Below are 26,583 nucleotides of genomic sequence, written 5' to 3'. Positions count from 1 at the left end.
AAAATTTTTATCTCGGGTTGAATTTTGTTCAATGACACAGACACGAAGCAATATGATTGAACTTTTGGAAGTTATAACGGATAGATGAACTAAAATCAGGTAAGTAAATTTATGAAACATGTTTTAAAAATAAATAGTATGCTTGTTTCAAAAAGAAATGTACTGAAACTTATTTTTTGTACAGTCAAATGTTATATTTTTTTAAATCAAGGAAGTCAAATATAGATATATCTTTCATGTTCTATTGCATTTGGATCGATGTAAAAATATTTGCAGATATTCTTCTTCTTCCTCTACTACTTCTCCTACTTATTTTTCGTCGTCTTCTTCTTCTTCTTTTTCTTCTTCTACTTCTTCGTCGTCGTCTTCTTCTTTTTCTTCTTCTTCTTCTTCTTCTTCTTCTTCTTCTTATTATTATTATTATTACTTCTGCTTTACTACTTATGTTACTACTGCTTCCGCTCTCCTGTCTCTGCTGCCACTGTTTCTCCTGCTACGGTTTCTGCTGTTCCTGTATCTCTTTCTTCTGTTACTGCTGCTACTGTTTCTGTTGCTACTGTTTCTGCTGTTCCTGTATCTCTTTCTTCTGTCTCTGCTGCCACTGTTTCTCCTGCTACCGTTTCTGGTGTTCCTGTATCTCTTTTTTCTGTTACTGCTGCTACTGTTTCTGTTGCTACCGTTTCAGCTGTTCCTGTATCTCTTTCTTCTGTTACTGCTGCTACTGTTTCTGTTGCTACTGTTTCTGCTCTTCCTGTATCTCTTTCTTCTGTTACTGCTGCTACTGTTTCTGTTGCTACCGTTTCTGCTGTTCCTGTAACTTTTTCTTCTGTTACAGCTGCTACTGTTTCTGTCGCTACTGTTTCTGTTGTTCCTGTATTTCTTTCTTCTGTTACTGCTGCTACTTTTTCTGTTGTTACTGTTTCTGCTGTACCTGTATCTCTTGTTTCTCTTTCTGCTGCTACTGTTGTTACTGTTTCTGCTGCTACTGTTTCTTCCGCTACTGTTATTTAATTTAACATATGTAGGTTAAACCCCACTTTGCATGTGTTTAGCTAACACACTCACCTTGCTATGTAGGTAAACAAACGCACACACACATACACACACACACACACACACACAAATCGTCTTTTCTGAGGACTTTAAGACTATCTGACTTACTTATGACGCTGACCCTCAATATTTTATTATCATTTAAAGAACTTGTCAAAGAAGTCCTGTCCTGGGGTTGCCGTTTGATGTTTTAATTAAACTTATTTGTTAAGTTTTTTTTAAAACAAATACAAATTTGAATTTTGAATACGGATCACTTTTTTTGAAAAATGTAAGGACTGCAAAACAGAGACGCAACGTCATTAACTTTAATCACTTTATGTTTCCTTGTAGAATTATATAATTATAAAGGCTATAATGGCCTTATAGATCTATATATTTAACAGGGTGCATTGAATACAGCACAAGCAGATATTCAGTTTTTAGTTTTTTTGTTCTTTTCAAATGCTTAACACGCAATAAAATGAATTTAGCTTTGTAATAAGCAGAATTCGGTCAAAATGTGAAACGTAAATCACATGTTAAAAAATTAAAGGGGAACGACCATTTTTCATCACTTCAGGTAGCAACTCTAAAATGTACATAAAGTTATATACAAGGGTCATCCAGAAATGGATGAGAGTTGCTTAATTAGTGTTAATCACAAAATCTCTTCATAGTCCCTCAATATATTTGCTAGGCAACCTTTGTTGAATTCCCTTACGATCGCGTTCCGTTCACGGCGACATATATTTTATTGAAATCGTATATATATCTCTGATGACTTTAGTTTACATTTTAATTTTATTTTTTTTTAATTTTGTAAATTAAAAATTGAAAAATAAACACATGCATTTTTATATTTCTTTAATAAAAAATCGTGCAAGAATTGCGTGAAATCATTATATCGATGTTGATTATAACAACCTTATTTTAAATAACAGCACAATATTTTGCTCAGGACTATTTTATTCTGTTTAATCAGAAACTATTTTGCATTTAGAAAAAATGTCACCCATTGTCCTTGGCAGTATTAAAACGGAGCCAGGAAATCAAAATGTTCTCTGTAGTAAGTTGACATGTTGATTACAAAATATGTATAACAGGTACAATAAATTTTGCAGCAAGGATGGTTAAATTCGATAAATTACAACATCTGCAGGTAATAAATAACCTTATGTTTAGGAAGTTTTCTTCAAAATGTGATATCATTATAGGTAATACGGAATAAAAGAATATTCCGTTGACAACTGTATATTCTAAATATGATATCAGGGCTGTCAACAACAGTAAATAGTTCGTCGTATGCTTATGAAATAATATCATTACAAACAGCAAATGCAAAAAGATGCTTGTGATACTCCTGCTGCTTCTGTTTCTGGTGCTACTGTTTCTGGTGCTACTGTTTCTAGTGCTACTGTTTCTCCTGCTACTGTTTCTGCTGCTGCTTCTGTTTCTGTTGCTACTATTTCTGCTGCTTATGTTTCTGTTGCTTATGTTCCTCCTGCTACCGTTTCTGCTGCCACTGTTTCTCCTGCTCCTGTTTCTCATGCTACAGATTGTGTTGCTACTATTTTTGTGCTATTATTTTGCTGCTGTTTCTGCTGCTACTGTTTCTGCTGCTCGCTCCTATTTATCCTGCCCCTGTTTATCCTGCTCCTGTTTTTCTCATGCTACTGTCTCTGCTGCTATTGTTTCTTGTGCTACTGTTTCAATTTCATCTGTTTCTGCTGCTACTATTTCTTTTATTACTGTTTCTTGTGCTTATGTTCTTCTGCTCCTGTTTATTCTGCCCCTGTTTATCCTGCTTCCATTTCTCATGTTACTGTTTCTGATGATACTGATTCTGTTGCTACTGTTTTTGCTGCTTTTTTCTTTGCTACTAATGTTTTTTCTGCTACTGTTTCCTGTACTACTGTTTCTTGCGCTCCTGTTTCTTCTACCACTGTTCCTGTTGCCCCAGTTCCTGCTGTCCCTGTTTTAAATGCTGTTTCTTGAAGCTTTTGATGTATTTTAAAGTGAGCGCGGTCAAACAATTTTTTTCGTAAGAGGAAACTTAGTACAGTAAACTTCACTTAAAGCGAACACGGTTATAGCAAACCTCCGGTTAAAAGGAACAATTTATTATGACACGATTTTTGCCCTTCTTTATTTAATGTAAAAATATATGTTTATAGCGAACACGGTTATAAGGAATTATCGCTTATAAGAAACTCATTTCTTAGTCCCAATTTAGTTAAAATTACAGAACTCCAAACAAATATTGGCTATCCGTAAATAGATCCCACATTTTCAACTTTCGTTTTCATTGGCACGGATAAAACTCGGCCGAATGTATCGTTCATTATTTCTTTTCTTTAATACTTTTGCTCGAATAAAATAATAATGGCCATTTATAATCGGTCACGCATGCTTGCAAGCATAATCCATTGAAAACTACAAAGTACCCTTGATTGAAATGAAAAGAAATCTATATATTTCATCGGTAAAAGTCACCCTTAAAATATAATAGAATATATTCAATATGAAAGGAAGGAAAAATCGAAAATCTTGTTTATTCTTAATCATGGAAAGAAAACAAAAATCACTGAGTCTAGAATTTTATGAGAAATTGAGAACAGGAGTAAAACTAAAACTGAAATAGCAAGGGATTTTCAAATTCTAAAAAAGTACACTGTGATGATTTATGTCATAAAGCCAAGCTACCAAATGTATCAATCATTCAGGATATGTTCACAAATTAGCATGTGTTTAAGTTATGACTTTTATAAAATGATTCTCCTTATCATGATTGAGAAATACGCAATAGCAATAAATTTACGTAACATTGTGCTTTGATACCATTAGATGACATACATGTACTTGTTTGACTTACATATGCGATTTCACATTCACAAGTACGCAGTAAGTTTGCCAAATTGAGAAAAAATTGTGCAGGCAAGACATGCGCAGTCATGTTTGACCTGAAACTGTAAATCAGTCACGTATTTTCTTATGTAATGGTGAAAATAAAATGTAGACAGACAAGTGCATGTTTTTGCATTTGGTCTGTGATATGAAAGTATGTCATGTGCGTACACTTGTACCGGTGTTTCAATCCCTTTTAAAACAATTACAAATTGTAATGTAACAAGCTTTTTTATGAAATATGCTTTATCGCAATATATTATGCCGATGATACCAAGGAAATAACGGGTACTAAAACATCTAAATGTGGAAAAACAACAACCTTATGTCTATCCTACGTCAGCTCTTGCATTGCTAGGATGTGGTCGTCGTTACAATTGACAAGAGCACATATACACTATGACCGAAACATAACTAAAAGCAAGAAATGTAACTTCGGAGAACTTCTTAGGTGCATTTGCATGAGTATATATCATCAATTTCCTTTACGAGTGTAATATGTACTAAAGGTCATTTAAAAAAAACGGGTGTAAAATCGAATCAATAAAGCTCAAACTTTTGACCATCTTGACATTACACGATCATTACAACAACATATGATGCATGTACAAAATAAGCCACGCACAAAATAAAACAAGCCAATTTGGCTTCTTGTTGTATTTTGCTAAAGACAATATGCTACACGACAAGAAGCAAAACAAGTTGATTTGACTTCTTGTCATTTTTTTGCTGACGGAAGACCAGACCAATAAAGTGATGATACATATAATCTATCAGTCTGTTAACTGTTTTAGAAATGTGACCGTTTGCATGTTTTATATAGAATTTGAGAGAAATTTAATGTTTTGTTACCGTTTACTAACAAAATCTGTGATGTTTTGTATATATTTTGTCAAAAGAGAGTGGCTTTAAATTGACAAAGGTAAGTAGGGTTATAGGATTTATTTTTGTGTTCTTAATTTCATTTGTAATAATAATTATAATTTCATAGATTTTTTTTTTAAATGCACGAATTCGGCTGCTTGAAACATCAGTTTCCAACTTGTGTAACATGGATAAATATGAATGAATAAACGCGATAAGAAACCGTACTTTATTTACATCAATGACATTGCTACATTAAGACTCAAATTAAACTTACGTTAAGTTTAAAGATAGGTAAAGGGAATGAGATCATGAACTTGTTTTATCATAGGTTTAAACTGGATCAAGATTAAACAAAACGCCCACATTATTTGTACTCTCGTACCAGACATTCATTCAGTGTAGAAACTAGTTCATTTACAAAATTACCCACAAATTATACGTGAATTGTAATTAAAATGTTTGAGATGAATATAATTTATCACTGGGTTAAATAAATGATTGGGAAACCCCAACCCGATGTTGACCGGTTTCCGAGCAAATAATATAATTAAACGTGAAACCGCTGACGGCATCTTTCGACATTTTTGCGAGTAAAACATTTAATTAAGTGCATTTATTTAGACAAGCATATTTCTTGTTTCACGCACGTTATTTAAATGACCGTACTCCAAATTGTTGGTTTTTTTTCGCAGTCAGTTATTAGTATTAGAACTTTTACTAAAGCTTTCGCACGCTATGTTTTAAGTCTAATTTCTTCTGTTACAGTACTGACAGAGCTATATTTAACGTAAATCAATGATCAATGTTTCTGTACTGACAAAACGTTCATTAGTCTAATTAACTCACTTAAAGTATAATCCTTTCAAATATTTATCTTAACAATAAAAATGAATTACAATCAATTAACAAATTAGGGCATAGAACATAAAAATGTGCTATTACACACGCCTTTTAAAAAGCTTTACCATAAAGTTAGTATAATATACGCGTTACCATGCTATATTTTGGAGATTTATGATGTTTGTAATTAATGAGCGTAGAAATCAAGCCACGATAGCATCGTTATTTTTTATTATGCAAACACCACAAGCATGCCGTTTTTAATGTCAAAGATGAATAAAAAACTAATCTGTAAGAAATATGCACACCTGTTGTTTTTATTCAGGCGCTCCTTTTAGTGTAACATTCAAGGCAAATCGCAATGTAAGCAAATTTCCAAGTAACTTTATTTATTGTTAAAAAAGGAATAAAATAACAGAATCCAGAAAGAACGCCCAAATTGGTAACATCAAAACAACTGCAGGTTCTGTTTGATTAAGCCGGTTCTAAACCACTGTCCACTTCAAAACAGTATTTTCAGCTCTATGTTTGGCATATGAGAAAATTCTTTATCCGAACTATATATTTTAGATGTTTGAGCTTGCTGCATGTGTTTGTAGAATAAAGTCGACCTGTACAAGTCTTTGTAAACAAGTCTTTGTAGACTTCTTTGAAGAGTTTGATTTTCAAGGTTAAATAATTTAATTCATTATGGTTTCTGCGTTTAAAAAAAGTTTACTAATTTATGTTCATTGATAATTTGGAGTTTCAGTAAATGACTGAAAATGTTAATTATGAATAGAAAATTGAGCAAATTTGGAAGCTGCCAACACATCGAGAAGTTAAAGAAATTAAGAATTATCAATATTTTAATTAAACATTCTTATGTAAACAAAGAAACGTCCATATCCTTAACAAAGATAGTGCATTTAGTTTTGTCTGACAAATGACATCAAATTGTTTTTAATAAAAACCAAATCTTTTTTATTTAGGATGCAATTTGCAGCAGAAAATAAAATTTAATTTAAGATAATATTGATTCATCAAGATTCAAGAAATTTTACAAAGCAACGTTGTTATACTAATTTGACCAAATATTTGCATAAACGCAACGTAATTATACTGGTTTGATTATACGGATATAAAAGCAACGTAATTTATATTGATTTAATTGATTATATGAATATAGGAGCAATGAATTTATACTGGTCAGATTATGTGAATATAAAAGCAACTAAATTATACGGATTTGACCATATAAATATAAAAGCAATGTATTTTTACTGATTTGACAATATAAATATAATTGAAAAGTAATTATAATGTCTTTGAAGGGTTTTTATTTCATTTACTTTTTTCCAACACCTATATCTTTATATCCTATAATGGTATGATATTGATGTTATTGCCTAATAGACAGCCATTGACAGCATCGGAAACACTGTTGTGTCACAACGGCTTGTTATAAAAGTAATTCCATCGTTGTATTGGCTTTACAAGCTAGAGAAAGTTAAAGCCAAACATTGTCGTTCCATTACAAAACGTTACAGCTTCAGGTATTGTATATATTTACCTTTTGGACATGGAATAGTAATTATAATTTTGGAATTGTTTTCTTACGTGTTAAAGGTAAACTTAAAATATTTTTGTATACAAATGAATATGTTTTTTTTAATTCAAGTTATACTTTATTTCGAATCACATAATTTTTTTTATGTCAATACTGACATTTGACGGGAGGTTTTAAAATTATTTATTTATTTATTCAGATTAATAATTTGATATGAATGTTAACACCTGTTTAAATTTATTATAACGATACAACGTTTTGTGATATAAAATTGAAATACATGTTGTGATATTGTGAATGCTTTCGCATTATGTAGTTAGTAATATAGTTGAAAATTTAACAAATTTTATCTGTATATATTTAAATATGTTTATTAATTAACCAACAACTTTAAGAGACCTATTATCGGTATCAATAAATACAATTATGTTTTTTTTCCTTTAACAACTTTTGTCTCCTTCTATACCTTATTTTCAAAACACAAAAAGTTTCAAAAATAAATGAATATCCATTTAATCTAAATTAAAAATGAACAAAAAAACATATTTTAGTACAAAAGAAATGTGCTGGAAAATGTATCAAGGTAAGCATTTACATACAGTAGCGACTTGTCATATGTGTCTACATTATTGCGCGGATTGAAATTTTGTCTTGTGAATGTTTGCGTCAAGATTTTCGTTCATTTACGCTCATTTTAATAAAATCTTTATTCAATTCTCTCATTTTAAAGGAACTCTACTGGGTTGTTTTTACTTGACTGAGCTAGAAATATTTTCCCGAGATTTGAGTACCATTTGATGATGGTCTGGATTAATAACTTGTGTGCAAATTGTCAGATCTTTTTCTCGTCACCGTCTTTCAAGAATTAAACATTTTACTCGATATAAATAACCCAAAATCCCTCAAGTCGGACTAAGAATTGCACAAATAATCGTTATTCAATTCAGTTCTGATTATATTTCTTTATTATCCTTTGCAGTTTTTATTTTCATTTTAAGTGCTTCTCAGGGTCTATGTAACTAATTCTAGTTAAATTTTTGTTTTTAGGCCTTTTGATTTCAGTGAAATTCCTTTAAAATATAAACATAATTAATATAATATAATATATTTAAGCAACAATTTTTACGTCTGTTTGTTTGAATTTTCAACTGCTGTATCTTAATTCCTCGTTGGTGATTATGTCATGCACTTCATTTAATCGTTTCTATATTTTTCTGGTCCTTCGGGGGTCATTTATTCCAATATTTTACTGTTAAAGATAACATTTTGCTATAGTCGATGCTAAGGGGCTTGACAGAGACGGTATGGTTACTTTTGCACGCTTACCATTATCTCTCATAAACAGACTAAGTCAAAATAAGGTACACAATTTTTATTTTGTGTCCTTGCCCCAGAGGTATATCACTTTTTCCGGAATATTTGTATATTTCAAAAAGTTTACTGTTAACATATACCGTTATTCCAAGGCATGTACAAGCAAATTAATCAAAATAGCACGATTAAATTCATAACAGTTTCATTAACAATATTTTCATCAACATTTCTATTAATATCCCTGATATTGGAAGTTTATTACAACATTATTTTTGTATACATATTTTTATAACAATATCTATAATATTGTTGTTGGTTGTTGTTCTTGTTGTTGTTGAGGAATCGTCTGTATTTCTGAAATACAGGTGATGATTTGAAAGTTTATATTTTTAAAATAGAGAAAAAATAAAAACAACAATGTTTTGTAAAAAAAAAACAACAACATTGTGTGAGTCAATAAATTTCAAAACGGTATAAATTCAATTCCAGCAGCTTGTAATCAAACATTTCTTTTTAATTGTTATTGCAAGTTTTAGGATAAGAGCCAAATACATTAGGCTTATCATGAACTTTTAAACTTTTTAAAGAAAATAAATTTCTAACATGCGAAATGAGCCATTAAATGTAAAAAATATACAAATTACAGTTTTAATATGGTCATGTTTCAAAAGAAATAAAGCAAAAAAGTTTAGCAATAGGACGTACACAATATTATATGAAAACAGAATAAAATGTTCACTAACAAAATGTGCTTTGTCAAGTATACAATGTATCAACCTTTGAGGCGGAAATTCACGAAATATCCTTTTGTCATTTTCGTCAAAATAGAAAAAGCTTTACAGTTAAATTTAGGTTTGTGCCTGTTTTTTTAAAACGTTCACTGACAAAACATAAAGTTTTAATATGTAGTGATTTCGCTTTTTTAATCAAAATATAAAACGATATAATATAGCCAAATTTAAATTAAAACCTTTATGCCCTTCTTAGAAATATTGAAATAACATGACTGTTTTTTCCTCTTACTTCTTTTACATCTTTACATTTGTTCTCAAATCAAATTCGTTTTTTTCTCACAATATTTATTACACATAAAAATCATTCTAAACAGAACTCCATGACAAAGTTTTATGTAACAATGAAAGTAAAAAACAACAAAATTACATTCCTTATTTCGAATAAACAGAATTCGTCTGTAAAGCTAAAAAATATAAAGCAAAGAGAATGCCAAATACTTGCTCGATTTGAGAACAATGATCTATCGGACAGTACACAATTGTACTTTTGACTAACATTTTATATCTCTTTCTCTTTCAACCGTTAAAAAGAGCTTTTTGTAGCATGTTGGTTTTTGATGTTTACAGTACTTAAAAGTTTTGAAAAATGTCATCCTTAGGGAGCCATATAATTCTTTAAAAGTTAACAAATGTAAATGCAACATTTTAAAATATGCTAGATTTAAGTGTAAATAAGACTTTACCACTTAAAACTTTGACATGAATCTCTAAAAAAATGGCAAAACCTTTTTAAGACTAATGATAATTCCCAAAAGGTATAAGTATCTTGACATACTTTCATCTCCATTACCTTTTACGTGATGTTTTAAGGTTTCTTTGAAATTTACAAGTCCATAAAGTGTAATTTGTTCCGTCTAACAAAAAGAGAAATAATTTCTAAAGTTCATTGGAAAAGCATTGAGTCACAATAATAGTTTAAATAAATCCCCTTCGACAGAAATAACTATTGCAAATACTGTGACCAACAAAGTATTGTCTATAGAACAATTCAAACTCTTAGGTTGCTAGTGGCAACAGAGTATACCGATTCTACCAGTGCAGAGCTTGACCAGTCAGAACTTTCGTGCCATCTGATTAAGGCCTGCACTGTTTATTACTCGGTAGGTTCATATTTAGAAATGTTCACTAACATAGTGAATTGTTTTGCTCAAACTGAAACTTGAACAAATTTATTTAAGATTTTTAACAAAGTAAGGGGTTATTCAAAATAACACAGGAAGTACAAAATAGATTTGAGGTGTTACCAAACCCATATCTCTAATGTGTATCCCTCTTTGATTCAAGTATTAAGATAAAACGCCAGTAAAACTGACTAAGATATATAAAAATACCTTTTAGTAATTGACAGATATAAAGAGAAAGACATTAAAAAAGAACTTGGGAATTCATTCCATTTGGTGATAAAGTATCCAAGTGATATATTCAGGAAGTTTCTTTTAAACGTCTTTTCCAAGGATGTTTTACTTTATCAATAGGCACACAAACAAAGCATGCGATTATTCTTATCAGCATTTGTCAGCAACATATTTGAGACAATCAAACTTTCTTAGCAGTAATAAATATTTGTTCACGATATATTTAACCCTTTACCGCATGAGCATATTGTGTAAAATGGCCGTTTTCATTAAAAAGCCTCCTGTTACAAGTTCAAACTGCTATGAAACTATAAAAAATGCTTCAGTACAAATGAAACTTGTTGACCATAGCCTCTGTAAGAGCATGCTCAATCTTTAATTTCCCGCTACCATGGCAACGGGGGGAAGTCTCAAAATTGTCAAAAATCAGTATTTTCCATTGTTTTTTGCCATCAAAACAGATTTCAAAGTGTTGTATCTTTTCGATGGAGGCGGGAGAGGCGCCGAAAAAGTGATCACTTTTTTTATCAACATTTCTTAAACGAAAGCATGTGTTTTGGGCCAAAACAGGACACTTTTTCACTATTTGAGGCCTAAAAGGGTTGGGGGTCGAAAGTGCGTTGTTTCGCGTATATATGAGGTAAAGGGTTACCAAAAATTGATGAAAAACCTTGGGATTACCCAAAATCTAGTTTTCCCATGTTAACACGTGGACTTTTACCAAAGTTTTGTGAAAAATTGTTGTTTTGTGGTATTTTTTAATTTTTTAATTAAACAACTGAGCAACTAAAACATCATTGTAAGCTGTTTATACAATTCGTCAAATTGAATGTGATTGACCTCAAAGTATCTACAAAGATTTAGGGATCAGGGTGGAGATGAGGTTCAAATTTAAACATTCTTCAGTTTTATCCACATTTAATATTTAATATTAACTTGATAAAAGTGGATTTGAAACAGTATGTTTATGAAATTTTATAATCGTTTTATCATTATTTAACATTTTACAGAATGGTTTTATCATTGTTTAACATTTTACAGTTGATCTATATATTGATCTTAATCTTAAAATTGATCCTTATTTTGAACCGATTACTTTTTTGCGACGGACGCGCCCTCAGGCGCATTCAGAGCTAAGTCATCTACACATGGGATTTCGTCGGCTACAATCGCGCAAAGTGTCCTAAACCGATTAACAGCCCAAGAAATAGTACATGAATTTGATCCTTCAAAACTCCCATACTTTGTCGGGATATCTTAAAATCTTCCATATTTAGCCTTTTCAATTTCAAATTAAGTTATCCAAGTTAAAATATGAACGTATATTATTGATTAAAACGTTGTAGTCCCGTAGTATTATTGCGCAATATGCAAATTACTGCCGAAACGATTTACCGCTGTCGAAAAAGTAGGACAGCAAATTATACTACAATAAAGGTGTAAGCTCTGAGTTCCAAGACATTATTAGTAGGAAATAAATATTTCTACTTTATACAAAACATTATTATTAACAAATCAAAAGTTTTTCGTGACTCTAGGATAATTCTCGCATTAATAAAAGAAGAACTATTTTCGTGACTCATACCGCGGGTTTAGCTGAATATTCAGCAGTTATTGATAAATTAGATACAGTACAATGGTTAGTATAAATATCTATTTTTGAAAATGCATGTAAGAAGAGAGTTTTTCAACAATTTACCACCATGTAGTCTTTCATGGTCAGGAAGTTATAATATCAGTTCTACTTCCGATTCTTGTGGTTTGTTTACATATTTTTCTAGGTCACGTTATTCTAAAAATAGATTCTGCTTCACCTGGCCTGATTTTTGGACAGGCGATTAGGGAGTACACATTATACATGTAATAAACCAGCGGATTACATGCAATACTTTAAGAAATTCTATACAATTGTAAGAAGCAAACAAGTTGAAAATGGAATTTAGTGTGAAATTGAAAAGGACAACTAAACACAGTAGTGCTTAAGTGACATTTAAATTAAAATAAAAACGATGTGCTCTGGCCTCTACATCTTTACCTTGTAAATAAAAAAAATCTAAAAAATACACTAGATCTATTAATTGCTGATGATTTTAACTAAAACTTTTTTAATGAGACATATCCAAGAGAAATAAAAATACAAATGACTTATATTTTATTGTCTATATGCCCACTATGATATAACACGAAGCAATTCTAAATAGCAATGTATTATGTTTGAAGTTTATTTGCATGGTTTTATTTTAGAAATATTTCGTTGACAGTATTTTTTTCTCTTTTTACCTATCATTTCTTGGAATAAATCGATAAGGACACTGATATACAAGTTTGACCAGAGTTTTTTAGGCATAAATTTCATTCTGTATAATAAGTGCTTGAAAGTAGAAAATCTGAATTATATCAGTTTGGGACACAAAATATATTGCTCTACAAATCTCGAACTTGTATGGAACAAATTTTCTCTGTTATATATTTTGTGTTTTGTTTTTGTTTTGTTTTTTCTAAAAAAAGCCTTAATGTCTCTCCGGTTGCATGTCCGTCGCATTCAGTGCTGCAGCTCTTTGATTTAATTTGTTTTGTTATTCGTCAATTTTATCCCAAAATAGGGTTATTTCTTTGCAAATAAGCATTTTTTTGCATTTTTATGTACCATTTACGATCAATTTTAGTATGAAACTAATAAAATCAGGATCATTTGATCCTGATCTGTTCTTACTGAACACGGTGCCCGGTTATTTGGCAATGCTTTAGACGGTGCTAGGGGTGTGACCTATTTAAAATCTCAAAGCTGACTTCATCAGAAGGAGATTTAGTTTAGGTTTATTTTTATATTCCTATATCCCTCAAGAGATCGCCTTATTTATTTGAAATTAGATATGTTCTTGGAAGATATTTAACACGCGTATTAAATAACCATTACTTTTTCTCTTTCTCTGACACCCAAATTCATATATCCTTAAACAGCGTCATCACATGTCGACAAATGTAATACATAATTCCCCAAGATTATACTAAACTTCATCTGTGATAATGATTTACTGAAGAAAGTATAAAATGTGTCCACATATAACACAATTTAATTAATGTTTCTCTGTCTTTTCTGACATGCTAAAATCTTAGAACACGCCCATTTAGATATAACAGACGAAAATAAACATTAATCAGAAAAAAATACGTCTCGCGTAGGGAATAACATATTTTCTGATAACTTGAAAGACTTGCAAACAAATTGTCACACGATTCACGTATGTTCAAAGAATGATAAATTGACCTTACTGCTCTTAAAGTATTTCAGAAAAAAAGTAAATATTTTTAAAAGTCTCCAATCGTTGAAGTGGATACATATTTAGATGGTTGTTTTGTATATTATGGAGAGAAAAAGTGCATATTTATATAATATATAAGACGAAAATTCGAATAAGAAATTATGTTCTTGAATTTGAATTAATTGAGCAGTTTTTTTATATTTTTTCAAAAATGTTTGTCACCGTAGCAATCTTCTATGAGTTAAAACTAGAAATAATGCGAAATTTATTCATATTTTATTAGTTTATTCTTGGAATAATGCGAAATCTATTCAAATTTCATGTTATTTCTAGGACAATTTAGAAATATATTCACATTTCATATTATTATAAGGAATAATGTGAAATCTATTCATATTCCATAAGTAATTACTAAAAAACTGAGAAATTTTTCAACTTTCATATGATATTAATAGGAATAATAAAAGTTATCCACTATTATTTCTAAAGTTAATAAAGAATATATTAATATATATTTATCTTCCATAGATTCTTACTAAGAATTATAAGAAATCTTTTAGTTATTACTATGAATTAAAATTGTAGATTTATTTATTGTCTTGGTCCCAAAGAGCAACCACTCTTATGTCAGACATGTTAAATATTTGCAATAAAAATAAGCATCTTAGATTAAACCATGTGTTTATTTTTATATTGTTAATCAAAAATGTTCACCACATATATGACAGCAAATAGTGTGTATGTTAAATATAATGATATACAACAAGGGCTAAAACATATAGATTCAGAGTGCACTTATGCTTTCTAAGGAAAATGTCATAATCCACTATAGTGCAATGAAGGACTGGAACGCATACCATCAAGCTAGCATACCGAACGCCGGTGGTTCTACTCAAGTGCCCATTTCTGCCTGAAATAATGCACAGAGGGGCAACTGGGGTTTTCTTACACCGGTAAAGCTGATAAGAAGCCAGTTGACCTATACTGTGTTGTAGCGACGTAAAACCCAATAAAAAAGAACAAAGACATTATCTAATAATGAAATATGAATTTAAAATGGTTAAGACTTTCTACTGGTGTGAATTCTTTAAAAAGATTTCCATATAGTAACTATCAATACATATCTAAATGACTATTTATAAAAATTAGGACTTCTAGTTGTCACGGAAACACATTCATATGCTATAAAATACAATAACGTCCATATCGTATACATTTTACTCATCTATGTTTTGGGTTTTCTTTGGGCATATGGAATTAAGTAGGTATTATAAATGGACCCCTTTAAGTTTCCGTTTGCATGCCAAGGGTTTTGACACTCTGTACAGTACACATTATGTCTTTTACTTTTTCATTATACATATTTTGCAAGTATTTAAGTATTAACAGTGTAGTTGTACATTTGGATTTTATAACATTTAAAGAAAACTTCTTCTGTCTGAAAAACTTCAGTTTTTTAATTTACTGCTGTTGACTTAAACTTTAGTAAATGTGATAACTTAAAATTTGTGATGCATTTAGAATTTCAAATTTCTAATTGTTTGTGAGGTAGATGCTGATAGCACCTTTTAAATCTTATTTGAGAAGGTAACCTCACGAGTTACTTATTCCTTACTTTTTGTATTTGTTTCTAATCCTTGTGAACTTTTATTGTAATATGTTAGAAACTTACGGTCTTCACAGCAGCTAACACAGAACTGGATTTGAAAAACTTATTTTTTTAACTTTATGTAACTTAAATCTTGTAAAAATATGTTCTAAAACTGAATGAAATCAAATAAAATTCACATTCCGTAAGTACCACCTATAATTAATGATGTGGACTCTTGTGTCTTTAATAAGTTATTATAGGGACAAGGCGGAATCTGTTCATTAAACGGAACATGTCTTTTCCCCTGGAGAGATTTTGCAATTGCTAACAACAAATTGAATTTAAATTAATACTGGATATTCGAATACAATGTGTCACTGATAAAGTAACCTGACGAGTGTGTGCCCCTGTTAAATTAATTCATTCTCCGATTATAAAGATGCAAACTCAATACATCGCTTCATATTTTGATGAGCCTTTCTAATATTAACGATAGCGTGCCTGCAGCTTGTGTAAATTCATTGAAGTTATTTGAGCCCTCTGGCACGTTCGTTTACAATTACAGAAACATTTAATAAGAGAGTGCTCTTCATTATTTCGTAGTTGTTTCAATCCAGAAGGGCACTATCGTTCCTTTAATTAGTTAGAATGCAGCTGAGGTGATGGAAGAAAAAAACAATCAAAGCTGCAAGCGATTGAATTAAACTGAACTATTCATAGTTCTTTTAATATGAGATTTCATTGAAAAGTGAGTGTTTAAACAAACCCACTAATTAATTAGAATTAAGATTGTTGACATTTAGGAAATTCAAGCTTGGAGTCTAAAAAAGATAATAGTTTTTAAAGGAAAATAAATCTTTACATGTTATTATAGTAGAAAATGTTGAGCATTGAATATTGTTTGCGAAACATATAATTATGTAAACATGAATTTACTTTTGTTTTGTCAATTAAAAAGATAAAAATAAATATTGAAAAATATTAAAATAAATAATGTATTTGTTTCACAGAACAAATTAGATAAACAATGAACCAAAAACGGTGTAAATGCAAGATGTCTTTCTGAAAATTTTGAATCTTTAAGGCGTCCATTCCGGTTTGTTTCCTTTTCTTGGGCACATGCCATCAATTGACCTCCTGAATTTCCTAAAAAATGACTGGTGTAGCTTTCTTGTTTTTGGAATTGTCCCTGATAAAAATTGGGGTATCAAGATTGAAATTTAAAGTCATTCAACAAACAGTTTAGTGCCTGGTTACCCTGCTGACGGCTTGGCTCTATAATGGTTGCAAAGGCTAAACCATGTTGGTGTCAGCAGAGGTAGAGTAAAAGAAGAAGAAGAATACCTTTTATTTGTACTAAAGCCCTAAGAATGGTCATTGACAAAGCATTAGTATAAATATACAGCAGATGTATAGCAATACGTGAAAAGAAATCGAGATGGCATGTACATTCATGCGAACAAATTAATTAGTGAAAAGGAATAAATATTTAATAAACCAAAAAGCTTCACTTTTTATATAATAAATGGTTAACGAGATTGGATGCTCCTAGATAAAAAATATTATCTTAGATGACTATAAAACTAGTCAAAATATAGTCTTATTAAAATAGCAAAAATATCAATCTGGACAAATAATTACCAAAGAAAATTAAAGGTCCACTTTGCTCTACAAACGCTTTTATTTCTATTTCTCAAATGCCTTTTATTTTTGTGTCCTGTATTTTTCCAAAATGTTACTGATTGGCAAATTACCTAAACAATCTTTAGCATCCGTTACCTTTTCGCAATTATTACATTTTAAAATGATTTTGTTTTTTATATGGAAGACAAAATTTTACTGTATTTACATCTAGCTACTTTTATGACAAATAATTTTGCGCTCAGCATTTTATCTATCGAGATGATTAGCATCGAAATCTCGAAATCATTAAAATTACAAAACTCATGTTTTTGTTTTTGCTTTCTAAAGAATGAAATTTTAATATGTATTCGTTCCTGAGGTATTTGTGCTTTTAAAAATTAGTTACCCCAAAAAATGTACTCGTAAAGATACAAGTACACGTCAAAACATAAGTTAATTTTTAGATTAAACTTTTATTTCTTTTTTTAAATATAATTGAATTAAATTTTTAGTGAACTAAGCATTTGAAAATTGTTGGGATTTTGCACTTTTTAGTACAATAACTAATGTTTTTGTTAACACTTGCTTCTATTATAATGTGATGTAAATTTTAAAACGCAGCGTGTAGAATATTAGACATCCTAATAATGTATGTTGGACAAATTTTATATAATTATGATTCATCATTTTTACTGCGTTACCTTGGCACCAATCATGAATCTAATTCATAAACATATCTTCTCTATAGAATGTTATCACGTAGATCTACATTATCATCTCATGGTTTTAAGTGTTCTGGAAATCTGTTCTCAGCAAAACTCTGTTCAAAATGATAAGGACCATTCCATTAATTAAATGGTTTCGCTACATCCCCAGTAATATCATTTACAAAATGTAAATCCATCTCATTCCAGAGAGAGTGTCGCCAGGTGATAAATATAACAAATAGAATTTCATTTGACAGAATTGCCTTGAATGGTAGGGTATTCACATATAACGAAATTAATCGGCGGTGCGCGAAATAACAAGTTATTGCTTGTGATAAACATAAATGTTCGTGATTTTTGTCTATTCTGTTTTTGTTTGTTTGTAAACGTTCTCTGATATAAAAAGGGACATGTAATTCAAAAGTTATTGACCTCCAGATATGAGTAACGGAAAGCTTTATTAAACAATTTACGTTCGTGTAATTGGATTTTATTTACCTTTGTACTGTGACCAAGAAATCCAATTTATAAGCAATAGTGGTCACGCAAACATGTAATGAATAGATTCTATAGATTGTATAAAAACAAACATGATGCTCTTAAAAACATGTTTCTCGGGTTTTAAGATAAGTTTATCTGTCTTTTGTTTTGGGTATCAAAATACGTAAAAAATGAAATATAATATTTTATTTTCTTAGCTTACGTTTTAATACACACAAAACTGGCGTAAATCAGGGGGGCAATTTGCTTAAGCAAATGTTATCTATAGCAAGTTACGAATGGGCGTATGAATCACATTTAATTCAAACAACGCCAACTGTGGTATTTACTTTTTTAAATTTCCTAAAACACCGTTTAGTTTAAAAATTCTTCACGGGGAGAGTAGTCTATTTTATTTTTTACTCTTGACATTATGTAAGTAAAAAACTTTCGTTTAAGCCCGCTTAAAAAAGGGTTCTTTGGGGGAAAAAGGGAAACGTTAAAAGGGTGAAGTATTAAGGTACGAAATCAATCAGAAATTTAACATTTATAATTTGTTTTCTTAGGTCATTTTTCTTAGCAAAATACCGAGATAAAAAATCATATAATATCAGTTTATCTTTTTTTTTAATTCTTAAACATTCGCCATCTTTTAAGGTTTAAAATATTTATATTATGATTATAACAAAATCAATCATGACAACTTTTGTGTAAGCGCAGGTAATTAAGTATTTAAGTTTTGTCAATTTTTATGATTTACTTATTTTTTGAATCCTCCATCCCTCGTTTGCCATTTCATGCTTTGGTGTACTGCTGTGCTCCTTGTCGGTAGTCAAGGTCGGTAGTCAAGTGTTGCTGGGCTGTGTATGGGTATGCTGAATATTCCCTTTACTTGTTGACTTTGGTTTTGATTTTTTGTTAAGACATGTGACGATTATTTCGGTTACAATGTTTGCTGTATTCCATATAATGCATCTTTTGCTTTGTAATCAAAATACTTAATCATTTTCAACTTAGTCTATATGTTAATGTTTTTTCTACTCCTGAGGGTTCTTCGCTTTCCATATTTTTTGTGCTTAACTTAAAATATCAATTTATCTTGACAATTTTACTTTAGCAAAAAAAGGAAAAAAGAAGAAGAAAAGACAGATTTGATTCGTGTTATTTTCGTTTATGAGGTCCATAATCTCAGTGCCTGAAAGAGCGGATGACCCATCATTCAGCATGAAAAATCACTTATTTTCATTTTTAGCCCTTTTATGGATTACAAAAAACATTGCATTAAGTAACTGGCAAAGTTGTTATAATAATTTAAAATTTAAATTTTTTACTGTTTTTTTTTTAATTGATATTAAAAAAAATAAAATTTATATTGGGACATTTTTTAAAAAACAAAAGTCAGTCGATTATGAATAATTAAAAAATGTAATGAAATTCATGTTTGTCTTAAAAAAATCCCTGTATTTAGCTTTACATTTTAAATTTGTTTTCGAAACATTTTCGATAATTTTTAAAAGGAAAGGGGGAAATTGTTTTACCGGGTTAAAGGGTTTTCATACATTTAGGAATTTTTATCGGTGATTTACAGTCATTATTTCTGATCGTTATGTCCAGAAGATGTCTGATTAACGACCAGGCGGAAATAACAAAATCGCATATCTCCCTCCGAGTGACACTTTACTTCGTTAAAAGAGACAATTATTTTTCTGTCTGACTAGGAAATGAAAATAACAAATATAACGCTCCCTTATAAACAATAAAAATAGGTCTGTGCGCTAAGCTTAACATGGAGAGCATTGGTTTTGAACCTCATGGTTAGTTCACTGCTCGACCCTCAGGCTCGGTGGAAATTTCTCCGTTACATTGATCTCAGACATTGATGGCCATTTGCTATTCAGAAATCTTTTTTAGGCTTCAGAGCCAGAAATTGTGAACCCCATTTATTGGAAAATCATACATACAATCATAAAATTATGCATAACCATACAAATACAAATCATACAATAAAGTGTTTAACATATAGAATAAAGGGAAACAAATGATAGAGTTTTAAGATTTTCACATTACATTCGGAGTATAATTTTGAAATTGATGAGATTATATCAAAAATACCTTAGAAGGAAACAATGGTTTATGATTTCATTATATCATATTCATTAATAGATGGTTTTGTGAGATTTATTTACTTCCATTTACATACAATTAACTATCTTTCTTTTTCTCATCCTTCCCTCCAAAGTGTCCCCAGCAAGATAACCTTCACGAAATCCATTCAGAAATCTTGAATGGTTAGTAGTTGGTCACTTGCGTAGAAATTAGTAAAGTCATCGTAAAAAAGCAAACAAGCAACAACGTGAAATAGGAACAACCTGCCTGACTTAACATTACATTTAAAACACAAATGCGCCTGATACAAACGCAGAACAAATGAGACAAATAATCCACTTTCTAAAAGAAAGCACTACTATTACGTTTGATTTTATGATTGTATAGAAAGAAAGATAAATTTGCATTAATTGTTATTATTGACAATATCCCCCATTTAAATGAAAGCCATTTATACTTGAAGTGACAATGCACCATTTTCGTGTTTAAATGTTGATTTTCTACTTAAACCTGGGCTAGTAGGCGTAGACGGTAACTTACAAATTTCCAGTACCTTCCATGAACAGGCGCAATCAAACCGAGCCTGCAACATTTTCAATTTCGTCGTTTTTGGCGTTCTTTAGAGATCATTCCGTTTTTCCTGTATTTTATGCTCGAGATGAGTTTAATTTGTAATATATATCAAAAGAACGGCTAAAATAATGATGATTGACAAATAATTGATAATGAAAAAATGTTTATGATACAGTTAAAAAACGACCTTTACTATAAAAAGACTGCCCCACTCTTTTTTTAAGATTGAACGTAACCGATATATTCTGAACGACATTTATACATGTTAGTTACGTAGATTATTGACCATTTTTTTCATAATAAAATATTAAATTGAACACAAGAATGACAATATGTCAAATTATTTTTACTTCTACCTGTTCACTGACCATTTGCACTTGGATGGGCTTATTGTCACTTCAACTAATAAAACTGAATATGTGCAGTAAGGGATTCTGTTGTTATGTTTATTCCCTGTCTGTTTAAAATTTTCTTGTTACCTATTTGGGCTTACTCGTTTTCTTCAATCATTAAAATCTGTTTTTTTCGTGTTTGTGTTGACCTTCTGTTATTGTTTTATTATTTTCAAATTTATGGCTCGGGGTTTGGTTTTCTTTTTTTTTTCTTTTCTTTCTTCTGCTATTTGTGAACAAAATAAAAAATACATAATTTTCTATTCATTTTATGCGTCATTTAGCGAATTACAGTCATATTATCAAACTAAGTCTTGATTTCTTTTCAAATAATCATCAGTCTTTGTTAAATATATATATATGTATGAAGTATTTAAATTGCTTTTCTTTGAATTATAGAGTCCAGAAACCACCAAGTCAAACGAATCTAGAAGTTCAAAAGAGGTACATATGAAATCTTACTAATTCTTCCTTTCCAATTTGTTTATTGACGGTCCACTCAATTATTGCAGAATCATTTGAGCTGCGTCACGACAAAACCAACATAATGAGTTTGCGACCAGCATGGATCCAGACCATCCGCGCAGTCTGATCAGGATCCATGCTGTTCGATTACCAACTCTATAACAAGTAGAGATACTGATAGCGAACAGCATGGATCCTGATCAGACTGCGCGGATGCGCAGGCTGGTCTGGATCCATGCTTGTCGCAAACACACTATATTGGTTTTGTCGTGACGCGGCTCATTTGAAAATTGTCATTTCTCACTTGAAAGGATTCTTCATTAGATGTTATTTAGAAGGGTACATTCCATTCGTGATTTAATAAGTCAGTCACTCGAAATTAACCAAGAAAACAAATTTGAGAGGAGGCATTAATATAGCTTGTAAGTGCCTTAAACAATATCGAAGCTTTGAAAGTTTGGTATATACTTGTCATTAAAGTAAAGAGAAAAAAAAAGTTATAACAATACTTAAAGTGCATACAAGGAATTAGAATATGTATCTTTTTTCAACTAAGCTATTGCAATTTCATTAAAAATTATGATAATAGTCAGCTCTGTTAGCTATATAGTCAGTACATATTTTGAAACATTCCTGTCACGTAAAATGAATGGTTTATTCCAGAATGAAAAAGAAGATTTTGGAGAGTCAATTTAAGATGTATAACGGGGTGTGGATTAATATACTTGGGAGTAAATTAAACGAGCTGTTTTGTTATATTAAGGTTACATATATTTTACAATATGTTTGTATTAGTTAAGGGGCATTGCAGGCGGTGTTTGAATTCTGAATGGCTAAAAGCTTTAAGTCAGTTTTAGTGATTCCTGCCGCCAAAAAAATCACTAGCTTATCTTCATGGCATCATAAATTATGATATCGTCACAATGTTTATGCTTAAATATTGCTTACGGATGTATTTCATTATTGTCACATGCTAATTTAAAGTATAGCGAGCGACAATTTATGTGCTTGCAATTATTATGATCATTTTTCTGTGATAAGTTGTATTCATCTGAGTATGTCCTTGCTAGGATTTTAATCTCCCTTGCATGAGAATTTTTACCCTTCTAAGGGATTTTTCCCGGCAAGGGAATATAACATAACTAAGAGTGTTTTATGTGTTTTTGTTGCAAACTTTTCCTTTTGAGAAACAGTATTTTTTCATTATTCTGCTTAAATTCTGCTTTCAATGAAATTGTATTTGAAGAAAAAAATGAACATAATTGGGTGTTTTAATCATCTATAAAAACAGGTTTATCCCCTTTGGATTTTTCAGGTATATAATTATGAAGAATGTTCCTAACTTATCACTGCTTTTATCTATCATCATATTTACACTGTTAATAAGTGGGCACCTGGCGGCACAACCTGTAAAACAAGAAAACAACAGAGTACAATTGGCAAGATCAAATACAAATACGGCTCCTGATAATGATGACAAGTTTATGAAAATATGCACCAAAATATGTACAGCGTATGTATGAATATTATTTTTCAAATTATGATGTAGGAGAAGAATTTCATTATTAAAATTTGTTCACATGTCAAGGATTTTTTATTTACATTATATTTAAATCAGATAAACCTTTATCCTAGTGTAAATATAACTTTATTCACCGTATTTATTATAAAATGATGCTATGTTGTTAACTTGAAGTAAACCTAGGGTTAAAAGAAATATGATAGATTTTTGATTTGTAAAAAATTGAAAACAGAATAGTATTTGATACAGACAGTTGTGATAGCCATTTAAGTTATTTTCAGTATTGATTTCTTAGCACTTAGAAACATCTAATAGCGTAGGTCATCACCATTAAAGATATGATATCCAATTCATTTAGTACACATAATTTCCAAACATCGTAACAAAACCCTTGATTCAGATATACGAAACACACGTCTGTATGTATCTGTTTTCGATAGAAATGCAATTAATATCCATTGAATTAGATTTCAGATTGAGGAATTGTAGAAAATTGAGAATGATGCACATGTTCAATCATTTTGTCAGTACTTATTGTTTTTATATCATGTCATTTTCAGCGGACACCCATGTCCTCCAGAATGCACGAATCTACTTGACCCTTGGGCGTATGACAGTTTTCCGGCAAGTGTAAAAAAACGATCATCAGGAATTGATGGTTTCACGTATGTATACATATTAGTTTATCATTTATATCAATTATCCATTTATTAATTAATTAGCGTGTTGTCACACGAGTATTATATCTTATACACAGAATCTAATTTCGATTAAAAAATTAAAAAAGTGTTATTTAGGGTAAAAACAAAATAACCGACATATAACAACAACAAAAGCAGGAGCTTATTATATCGGATGTAAAATTGACTGACTAAGTCATGATATATTTTTTTAAAATTTATGATTATTGCAAAGTTAAAAGAAATTCATGTGGAAAATATCTTTTTACCATTTAATTAAATTGCAAGAGGCCTTAGTGACACCAGCAGCATTTTTGTCTCTCAATGCTGACATAATAGTATGTTTTAGCAATAGTATTTGACATTTGTTTTATTATACTTCACTATATCTCTATACTATATAGCTATATGTGACGTCAGAGGGTGTAACATGGTAATTATGGTAATCGGCACTATGATGGGTTAAGTTAAATAAAGTTCTGGTCTATTTGGCGTTAGGTTGACTCAAAAAAGCATTCTGCTGGGTAAGAAAGCAAATTGGTTGAATCAAATTGATTATTTGTTGAACAAACATTACCACACGTAGTAACAAAATGTTCCCAACGTAATACCAAATTGTTTGTCAATACATAATTGTTTGGGGCGTCCGTGGCCGAGTGGTTAAGGTCGTTAACTTCAAACCACTTGCCCCTCATCGCTGTGGGTTCGAATCCCGCCAGGGACTTTGGATTCTTTCATGTGAGGAAACTATCCAGCTAGCTTACGGAACGTCGGTGGTTCTACTCAGGTGCCAGTTCGTGCCTTTAATAATTCACGGAAGGGCACCTGAGGTTTTTCTCCAACAGTAAAGCTGGAACGTCACATATACTGTGTCGATGTGACGCAAAACCAAATCAAACACACACAAAAAAACCACACATACTAGTTTAGGAAACTGGACACAATGTAAAAACTAGATTGACTAGGCATTATGTCAACTTAACTCATTATAATGCAAATTTCACTCACTCTGTTATTCACCTTGACCAAACCTTATACTTATAAAAAGACACACATTTTAATAAACTTAACCACCAAAGCAATTATGTAACTTTGCATTAACACAGTTCCAATTTTACTTAACATAATGCCCTCATAGACTTGCGGAAATGTCATTGTCAACAATGTGCCAATTCTATAAAATATGTTAATTTCACCCAGCTTATTTTAGATTGACTCAATCGATAGACCCACTTTATGTCTGTTTGACTCAAAATGATGCAATTTTGACTCAAGTGGATATTATTTTGAATGAACATTACATATACTGGAATAAAACGTAATTCTGACATAACCTAATATACATGTAAATGATTCAAGATAGCAGGAGATGACTCAACCTTATGTCTCAATGTTTGTCTTAATCTTATACCAGCTAACCAAGCATATCAATCTCTCTTAACAAAAGGCAATTTTGGCATGTGATGAAAGATAAAGAAATAGTTATCTTTGCTCTTTTTCAGGTTCGATGATTATTTATTTTTGAGATGGCTTGGTCGCGATATGAAGCGTCACAGGTTACAGTAGATGGTAATTTATATCATAACTATTACGTAAGATTAAAAGTTGATAGATTTGCTTATTTTACATGTTTGATATTTAAACGATATGAAATAGTGAACTTTTTCATACATTCCATTTACTTTTGAGTCGATTTCGATTGGCGATCTATCTTACTGATCAATTCAACTTCTTCAGTTTATATGTTAACTTTATGCTTAAAAATAGATATTAAATTTGATCCTATAAATCAAGTTCCTTATGCTGAGAAAATTGTTAGAATTGAAAAAGGACTTAAAAGTTCAAAAACATCTTAGCGACTTTCTACTTTTTTTTTCACAGGTCACAGATCTATATCATAGTTCAAAACGAACTTTGTCAGAACATGTTAATTTGCACATGAAGGAACATATTTTTTTTAAACTGACTCAGTTTGAAGATGTTAAAACAATCAAGCTTGTATTTGTTTTGTTTTTATTTCAGGACACAAAGATATAGAGATTTCACCACAAACATTTTTGTCACTTAAATATTTTACTAAAAGGCAAGCTCTGGGTCATGGGTTTATAACGATGTCTTGCTTGTTAGATGTTAAAAATATTATAGTTATATATAACCGATCAAAGAAAGAAAAAGACATTAATATGGAAACAAAGTGAGTGATGGCAACTGACCTGCTTTTTCATACATTCTATTTAATTCAGTGAATCATTCCACGATTATTTGTCGTTACAATTGAAATAAAAAAAACTAAACCAAAAGATTTTAAGCAATGTTTTATCGTCAATGATTTGAATACATTTAATACATTTGTAATATTTAACTTTTAAAATTACGTATTTAAAACCTTGTTTTTTACATGTAAGCTGTTGTATTATTTTATATTTTGAAACCTGATTTGGTCTTAAGTCTTTAACACTTCTTGAAAATAAAATATAGAAAATACCAATGGTGTTTATAATTTCTCTTTCTCCATTATTCTCA

The 26,583-nt window shown here is 30.6% G+C and overlaps 2 protein-coding genes across 2 annotated transcripts; one reads left to right on the top strand and one right to left on the bottom strand.

Annotated features, from left to right (window-relative positions):
- Positions 1-449: 449 nt before the first annotated feature.
- LOC132744595 (probable serine/threonine-protein kinase DDB_G0278901) lies at positions 450-2,583 on the bottom strand. Its single transcript, XM_060733354.1, has 2 exons — positions 2,394-2,583; positions 450-1,000 (listed from the first exon to the last, which is right to left on the bottom strand). Exons 1-2 carry the CDS (start codon positions 2,581-2,583, stop codon positions 450-452), a joined length of 741 nt encoding a protein of 246 aa, XP_060589337.1.
- Positions 2,584-7,055: 4,472 nt separating this feature from the next.
- On the top strand, positions 7,056-26,234 carry LOC132744592 (uncharacterized). Its single transcript, XM_060733350.1, has 6 exons — positions 7,056-7,181; positions 21,793-21,837; positions 23,174-23,371; positions 23,941-24,045; positions 25,563-25,629; positions 26,083-26,234. Exons 3-5 carry the CDS (start codon positions 23,184-23,186, stop codon positions 25,624-25,626), a joined length of 357 nt encoding a protein of 118 aa, XP_060589333.1. The 5' UTR covers positions 7,056-7,181; positions 21,793-21,837; positions 23,174-23,183; the 3' UTR covers positions 25,627-25,629; positions 26,083-26,234.
- Positions 26,235-26,583: the final 349 nt, after the last annotated feature.

This window comes from Ruditapes philippinarum, unplaced genomic scaffold (genome assembly GCF_026571515.1).
Source record: "Ruditapes philippinarum isolate M1 unplaced genomic scaffold, ASM2657151v2 ctg4275_1_1_1_1, whole genome shotgun sequence".
Lineage (NCBI taxonomy): Eukaryota > Metazoa > Mollusca > Bivalvia > Venerida > Veneridae > Ruditapes > Ruditapes philippinarum.
Note: the sequence above shows the minus strand (reverse complement) of the source record. Positions and strands in the feature narration are given on the sequence as shown.

Bases quoted from the DNA above. Each gene is read 5' to 3' on its own strand.
- LOC132744595 (XM_060733354.1), bottom strand. From the start codon at position 2,583: ATGAGAAACAGGAGCAGGAGAAACAGTGGCAGCAGAAACGGTAGCAGG. The intron at 1,001-2,393 runs GTATCACAAGCA...ATTAAATAACAG, and splicing joins CAGAAACAGAAGCAGCAGGA to TAGCGGAAGAAACAGTAGCA.
- LOC132744592 (XM_060733350.1), top strand. From the start codon at position 23,184: ATGAAGAATGTTCCTAACTTATCACTGCTTTTATCTATCATCATATTT. The intron at 23,372-23,940 runs GTATGTATGAAT...TGTCATTTTCAG, and splicing joins TGCACCAAAATATGTACAGC to CGGACACCCATGTCCTCCAG. The intron at 24,046-25,562 runs GTATGTATACAT...GCTCTTTTTCAG, and splicing joins TCAGGAATTGATGGTTTCAC to GTTCGATGATTATTTATTTT.